The sequence below is a fragment of the Pseudophryne corroboree genome, chromosome 5 (assembly GCF_028390025.1).
Source record: "Pseudophryne corroboree isolate aPseCor3 chromosome 5, aPseCor3.hap2, whole genome shotgun sequence".
Lineage (NCBI taxonomy): Eukaryota > Metazoa > Chordata > Amphibia > Anura > Myobatrachidae > Pseudophryne > Pseudophryne corroboree.
In genome coordinates this window covers 544,841,886-544,850,013 of record NC_086448.1, presented here as the reverse complement: position 1 = coordinate 544,850,013, position 8,128 = coordinate 544,841,886, and the positions used below count along the sequence as shown (strand labels likewise).

The following is an 8,128-nucleotide window of genomic DNA, read 5'->3' as shown; positions in this document are numbered from 1 at the left end:
ATTATTATCTTAAGACACCATAGTGTGACTAATGCCCATAACTGTGTTCAAATATATTCAACTAGAGCACAGGTTCTCAAACTCGGTCCTCAGGACCCCACACAGTGCATGTTTTGCAGGTCTCCTCACAGAATCACAAGTGGCATAATTAGCTCCACCTGCAGACCTTTTAAAATGTGTCAGTGAGTAATTAATACACCTGTGCACCTGCTGGGTTACCTGCAAAACATGCACTGTGTGGGGTCCTGAGGACCGAGTTTGGGAACCACTGAACTAGAGAGAGTGTGAATTCTAGCCTCTAAACCAGAGGTTCTCAAACTCGGTCCTCGTGGGCCCACACAGTGCATGTTTTGCAGGTAACCCAGCAGGTGCACAGGTGTATTAATTACTCACTGACACATTTCAAAAGGTCCACAGCTGGAGCTAATTATTTCACTTGCGATTCTGTGAGGAGACCTGCAAAACATGCACTGTGTGGGCCCACGAGGACTGTGTTTGAGAACCTTTGCTCTAAACCCTACACAACAGCAATTATTGGTATATGTTTTAACAAACACACTTTTTTTTGGAGTCAAAATATTTTAATTCGGAAACAACAGTAACATTTTTATTTAAAAAAAAATAGTGTTTTTTTGATTGTGAAGTGGTCAAACATTACATATTATTGTTTCTTTGCTTTTATTTACATACCTTACTTTAAAGGTGTGTACACACGGTGAGATCCTTGCTATGTCCTATTTTTTCTTGAGATTTCCCTTGAACTCCCCGGAGGCCAGATAGGACAGATTTTGACTAACTTTTCTTGAGATCTGTGTTTGTGTGCTTAAGATTTTGGCTTATGTGAGATTTTGACTATCTCATTATAATAGTGGGATGGCATTACAGGGTTGGGGGGAGTGTCTTTTTCGACCATTTTTAAAACAGTGCATTTCTGCTCTGTGGCTGATTTTTGTTTACATTTTTTTCCAGTTAACCTATGGATTCTACATGGACAAGAGGACCGAGGGGCTGCGTGGGACACTAGGTAAGTATGTGCGAGTGTGTTGGTGTGTGTGTCAATAAACTTTTACCTTCACGGTGTGTGTGTTTTGTCTTTCTTGGGGTATTTCTTTTGTTGTGGAACTATAGGTACCAGCAGGCCTTTTAATTCTCTGCATGCTGGTACTTGTGGTTCTCCAAGTACCAGCATGTGGGGAGGCTTGCTGGGACTTGTAGTTCCACAGCAAAAGACAATATTCTTTTTTGACACCATTTTGACAATCAGCCCGGCACCCACCGCCCAGGGGTGCTGGGGACAGCCTCGGGCTTCACCTCTGGCCCTTGGGTGCCTGGAGGTGGGGGGGCCCTTTATTTAATGGGTCCCCAACCCCCACGGAACCCCGGCCAGGGGTGACTAGTTGGGGTGTGTGATGCTGCGGCCGCAGGGACCTGTATAAAAGTGTCCCCCGGCTGCGGCATCACCTCCCTGGCTAGTGGAGCCCGGTGCTGGTTTAAAAAATATGGGGGACCCCTACTCTTTTTGTCCCCCGTATTTTTGGAACCAGGACTGGACCAAGAGCCCGCTGCTGGTTGCTTAAATATGGGGGACCCCTACTCCATTTTTCCCTCATATTTTTGAAACCAGGACCGGCTCAAAGAGCCCGAGGCTGGTTATGTTTTTTGGGGGGACCTGCACATAATTTATTTTTTATTTTTAACACTTAACATTTTTACACAGAAGCATGCACGGATCTTACTGGTCTGTGTATGCTTCTGAGTAAGGGGGTCATTCTGACCTGATTGCTTGCTGCAGTTCATCTCAGCGATCAGGTCAGAAGTACGCAGAATGGCCGACAGCTGTCGTGGCCTTGAGATCACCTCTGCCTGATTGACAGGCTGAGGCGGGAGGGGGCGGCACGTGGGCGTTTGTCTGCCGTTTTGTGGGCGCGGTCCGGCCAACGCAGGCGTGGCCAGACTGTGCGGGGGGGGCAGGCCGCAGCAGCGTGGCATCACACGGAGCCGCTGTGACCCGGCCAACGACGAGTAGCTCCCGCCTAGCACGCAAAAGTTGTGCTGGCTGGGAGTTACTACTGAAGTGCAAAAGCATTGCAGCTGTATGATGCTTTTGCACTTATGTGGGCCTGACATGCGGGGCAGACTAGCCCTGTGCTGGGCGTCCCCCTGCATGTCAGTGTGCCTGATCGTAGACCTGCAAAATTATGCAGGGCTACGATCAGGTCTGAATTAGCCTCTAATAAAACATGACCCCAAAAAAACATAAAAAATATGTGGTTTTTGGCAGTATCCCCCCCCCACCTCAGCAACACTCAACTCCCATCCACCCCCCCCCCCAAAAAAAAAACCCACCACCCCCCCACCTAAAAATGCTATAGGGCGTTTTTACTACCTGCCGATAACACAATATAAGCCCCTTTACATTTTTAAAAAAATACACCACACAGTTTGTTTTTTCCAAAACTTTATAAAAATATTAAATGCCAACGCCAACTCTGGCCAGGATTCATAAGCTGTACCATGAGAACGAGTGCCTTTGGACAGGGACTATGCCAACAGAACAGGAAACGGGCATATCCGAGTACAGTAGAGGTAAACAGTGCAATTTTGCCTTGGGTGAAGAACATCATCAAATTTCCAAACAGTCTTGAAGGAACACAAGAAGTGCAGTCTTCACAACGATCCGTAGTCCGGGACAGTGAGGTCACAAAACCGACGCTGCAGTACTAATGACCTCAATACAGTTCACTTTGAGCAAGAGCGTAGGATAAGGTCACCAGCAGATTTTTCAAACAAAACTAAAAAACCGGGTCCAAAAAACTAATTATAAATGAAAAAAGCGTGGGTCGCCCAGCACAGAGGACTGTGTACTCTGCATGTCAGAGTACATGCCACTGGACGAGGTGCTAGATTGGGGGGAGGGGCTGGGCTGTGTGGCTCCCGACGGAAAAAAATACGGTTGCGGAGGGGGGTTTACCGGCGCATGCTCCATGGGGGGGTTGTTTGGGAAGGGGGGACGGGCCAAATTTGGGTGATACCAAGGGTCAGTTGGCACTATCTCACACGCCGACACCAGTGTTTGGCGCCTGCCGCGTGAGACAGCCTCATTGACTAACCGTTGGAGGATGAATTTTTGTTCATCCGTCATCAGGCGCATTTCCGATGCAATAAAATTGCCAAATTGTTGTTCGGCATCCGGGGGCCTATGCAAAACCTCCTCAGCGCGTTGAAAAAACTGCTGGGAGCCAGAGGGGGTGCTATAGGGTGCAGAAGTGGTCCTCCTTGCCTCGGTCTTCCTGGGCGCGCCTGTGGGGGTGCCACCGGCCCCGCGACCGGCTCCGCTACCGGCTCCTCCACTTCTGCCCCTTGGCCTGTGGTAGGCTCCACCTCCAGCTCCAGGGTAGCATCCTGCAATATAAGAAAAACAAAAATTAGGTCTATGTCAAAATTGGTGGGTGGCATATGAAACAAATGTGTGTGTACTTACCAGATCCAGACTCTCCTGGGCCTCCTCTTCGACAAGAACTGGAGACTCTGGATCTAGAGCGTCCCGTGACCTTACCCGCGCCTCTTGCTCTATAATGAACTGAATTTGGTCATAGTACCACAGCGTCTGTTTATAGACCTCATCAGTCCCGGCTCCGGATCGCTGTGAATCTTGCACCTTCTTGCGTTCCTTCACGAACACTGTTCGGAAATTTGAAATTTTTTTCTTCACCCAATTCACATCAACATCAGAGTTTTTGCCTCTACTGTACTCAATAAGCTGCTGATATGCCCGATTCCGCTTGATTCTGTTGGCATAGTCCGGGCTTCTGACACGCCACAGGCACTCGTTCTGATTGTACAGATCAATGAATCCTGACCAGAATTGGCGGTACTCCTCAGATGACATTGCTGGTTGAAAATAAAATAACACAATTAGCCGACAAAATACAACCGTCACATACAAAAAGCCTAAAAATACTATTTATATATATATATATATATATATATATATATCTATATCTATCTATATCTATCTATCTATATATATATCTATCTATCTCTATATATATATATATATATCTATCTATCTATCTCTATATATATCTATCTACCCCAAAAATGCATCCCTTAATGTGTCGCCAGCATCCCCCCGGCAAGGGGGCGTGTCCTCATTATTTAAATGTGCTGGCCTCATTTTAATGGGCGTGCCTCATCTGAAAAGACTACCTCAAACCCCAGTATTTGACCGTGTACCAACAGATCACGCCCACCATAGGGAAATAAAAATTCAACCATCTTAATTTTTAACCATCTTAAAAATTCAACCATCTTAATCACACAGTAATGCCCCCTGCACCATATTATGCCACACCCCGCAATGCCCTTGATACATTAAATCCCCACATTATGGCAGCAAGAGTCCGCATTTTACACATTATGGCAGGCAAGAGTCCACATTTTATACATTACTGCAGGCAAGTGTCCCCCTTTTTACACATTATGGCAGGCACGTGTCCCCATTTTATACATCAGGGCAGAATGCCCATTTTATAGATTACTGCAGGCAATTGTCCCCATTTTATACATCACGGCAGGCAAGAGTCCACTTTTTACCAGTGGCGTGCGGTGAGGTCAGTGGCTAGTGAGGCACTACAGCCATAATGTTCACCGAATCCTGCCGATGACCCCTACCGCTGCCGAGCCAATGCCCACTACTGCCTATGAGCCGATGTGCGCCCACCATCAACTCACCCAGCCCTCCGCCACTAATTTGCATCTCCAGGCCTGCCTGCTCATCATACTAGTAATATATTGTACATTTTTATAGAAAAAATAATAATTACTGATTGGGAAGGGAGTGGGAGGAGGACATGAATGCAATGTTGTTGTCCAGGGCTTCCATTAACTTAATGGAGAAGGGTCTGAATGTGATAAAAAAGTAAAAAAAAAAAATGCGTGGGGTCCCCCCTCCTAAGTATAACCAGCCTCGGGCTCTTTGAGCCAGTCCTGGTTGTTTAAATACTGGGAAAAAATTGGACAGAGGTTCCCCGTATTTCGACAACCAGCACCGGGCTCTTAGTCCGGTCCTGGTTCCAAAAATATGGGGGACAAAAGATGTAGGGGTCCCCCGTATTTTTAAAACCAGCACCGGGCTCCACTAGCCAGGGACATAATGCCACAGCCGGGGGACACATTTATGGAGGTCCCTGTGGCCGTGGCATTACCCCCCCAACTAGTCACCCCTGGCCGGGGTTCCCTGGAGGAGTGGGGACCCCTTAAATCAAGGGGTCACCCCCCCTCCAGGCACCCAAGGACCAGGAGTGAAGCCCGAGGCTGTCCCCCCCATCCGTGGGCGGTGGATGGGAGGCCGATAGTCATGTGTGTAAAGAAGAGAATATTGTCTTTTGTTGTGGAACCTCCCCCGCTTGCTGGTACTTGGAGAACCTCAAGTACCAGCATGCAGGGAAATAACGGGGTAGCTGGTACCTGTAGTTCTACAACAACAAAAATACCCAAATAAAAACACAACTCGCACACCGTGACAGTAAAAATTTATTTAAAACACACTTGCACACTCACACATACTTACCTACATCCCACGCCGGTCACGTCCACTTGTCCAGTAGAATCCAATAGGGGTACCTGTAAAAATGAGAGAGAGATTACTTACCTACATCCCACGCCGATCACGTCCACTTGTCCAGTAGAATCCAATAGGGTAGGGGTACCTGTAAAAATGAAAATTAAACTTAACACATCCACAGGGGAGAGAGAGAGAGAGAGAGAGAGAGACTAACCTGCTGCTGCTGGGGAGAGCCGCATACACTGCAGGCCCATGCCGCTGCTCCTGTCAGTGGGAGGACAGAGCCGGCGGAGGAGAGCCGCATGTGGGAGAGCCCCCCAGTGCCAGATACATTGCCCCACAGTGCCAGATACAAATTGCCCCACAGTGCCAGATACGGTGCCCCACAGTGCCAGATATGCCCCCCCAGTGTCAGGTTACATTGCCCCACAGTGCCAGATATGCCCCCCCCAGTGCCAGTATACATTGCCCCACAGTGTCAGATATGCCCCCCCCCCCAGTGCCAGGTTACATTGCCCCACAGTGCCAGATATGCCCCCCCAGTGCCAGTATACATTGCCCCACAGTGTCAGATATGCCCCCCCCCCCAGTGCCAGGTTACATTGCCCCACAGTGCCAGATATGCCCCCCCAGTGCCAGTATACATTGCCCCACAGTGCCAGATATGCCCCCCCCAGTGCCAGGTTACATTGCCCCACAGTGCCAGATATGCCCCCCCAGTGCCAGTATACATTGCCCCACAGTGCCAGATATGCCCCCCAGTGCCAGTATACATTGCCCCACAGTGCCAGATATGCCCCCCCAGTGCCAGGTTACATTGCCCCACAGTGCCAGATATGCCCCCCCCCCCAGTGCCAGTATACATTGCCCCACAGTGTCAGATATGCCCCCCCCCAGTGCCAGGTTACATTGCCCCACAGTGCCAGATATGCCCCACAGTGCCAGTATACATTGCCCCACAGTGCCAGATATGCCCCCTCCCCAGTGCCAGGTTACATTGCCCCCCAGTGGCAGTATACATTGCCCCACAGTGCCAGATATGCCCCCCCAGTGCCAGTATACATTGCCCCACAGTGCCAGGTATGCCCCCCCCCCCAGTGCCAGGTTACATTGCCCCACAGTGCCAGATATGCCCCCCCAGTGCCAGTATACATTGCCCCACAGTGCCAGATATGCGCCCCCCCCCCAGTGCCAGGTTACATTGCCCCACAGTGCCAGATATGCCCCCCCAGTGCCAGTATACATTGCCCCACAGTGCCAGATATGCCCCCCCAGTGCCAGTATACATTGCCCCACAGTGCCAGATATGCCCCCCCCCCAGTCCCAGGTTACATTGCCTCACATTGCCAGATATGCCCCCCCAGTGCCAGTATACATTGCTCCACGGTGCCAGATATGCCCCCCCCCAGTGCCAGTATACATTGCTCCACGGTGCCAGATATGCCCCCCCCAGTGCCAGTATACATTGCCCCACGGTGCCAGATATGTCCCCCTACGGTGCCAGATATTTACCCCCACGGTGCCAGATATTTCCCTCCACGGTTCCAGATATGTCCCCCTACGGTGCCCCCCAGTGCAGATACGGTGCCCCCCAGTGCTGCCCCCCAACCCCGCTGCTGATATACTTACGTTTCCTTCGATTATCTTCTCCTCCACGTGCTGCTGCTGCTGCTTCTTCCTCCGCGCGTTGAAAATGGACCCGGCGGGGAGTGGCTGGATGACGCTGATCGGCATCGCAAGCTCATATCGCAAGGTACTAGAAACACTTGCGATATGAACTAGATAGGACACCGATCTAGCAAGGATTGACTTGCCAGCACGGTCTATCTTTTCTTGCGATGCCGACCTGGCGGGGACGCGCATCGGGATAGGATCGGGATCGCAAGGTGACTTTCACCTTGCGATCTGCACTATCTTTTCTTCCGATTCTGACTATATAGTCAGAATCGGAAGAAAAAATCGTACCGTGTGTACACACCTTAAGGAATTATGTGTAAATATTTGTTTCAATAAGTATACAAATGGAGCAGAATTTGCAAAACTTGAAAATAAAAAGATGGTGTTGCTGTTCTTCAACATATGTTTATTGGTGATGAGCGGGTTCGGTTCCTCGGAATCCGAACCCCCCCGAACTTCACCCATTTTATACGGTTCCGAGGCAGACTCGGATCCTCCCGCCTTGCTCGGTTAACCTGAGCGCGAGATTCGTATTCTATATAACGAGCCGCACGTCACCGCCATTTTCACTCGTGCATTGGAGATGATAGGGTTTCTGTGTTCAGTGTGCTGCAAATATCTGTGCTCAGTGTGCCTGCAAATATCTGTGCTCAGTGTGCTGAAAATATCTACGTTCTCTGCCTGAAAAACGCTCCATATCTGTGCTGCATTGTAGTATATAGTAGGAGGACAGTGCAGAATTTTGCTGACCAGTGACCACCAGTATTATATAGCAGTACGGTACAGTAGTCCACTGCTCTACCTACCTCTGTGTCGTCAAGTATACTATCCATCCATACCTGTGCTGCATTTTAGTTGTGCGCAGTATATATAGTAGGAGGACAG

General features: G+C 49.5%; 1 protein-coding gene across 1 annotated transcript; it reads right to left on the bottom strand.

Moving 5' to 3' along the window:
• Nucleotides 1-2,441: 2,441 nt before the first annotated feature.
• LOC134929203 (uncharacterized) lies at nucleotides 2,442-3,889 on the bottom strand. Its single transcript, XM_063924958.1, has 2 exons — nucleotides 3,482-3,889; nucleotides 2,442-3,402 (listed from the first exon to the last, which is right to left on the bottom strand). The coding sequence occupies exons 1-2, from the start codon at nucleotides 3,887-3,889 to the stop codon at nucleotides 3,142-3,144; spliced, it is 669 nt and encodes a 222-aa protein (XP_063781028.1). The 3' UTR covers nucleotides 2,442-3,141.
• Nucleotides 3,890-8,128: the final 4,239 nt, after the last annotated feature.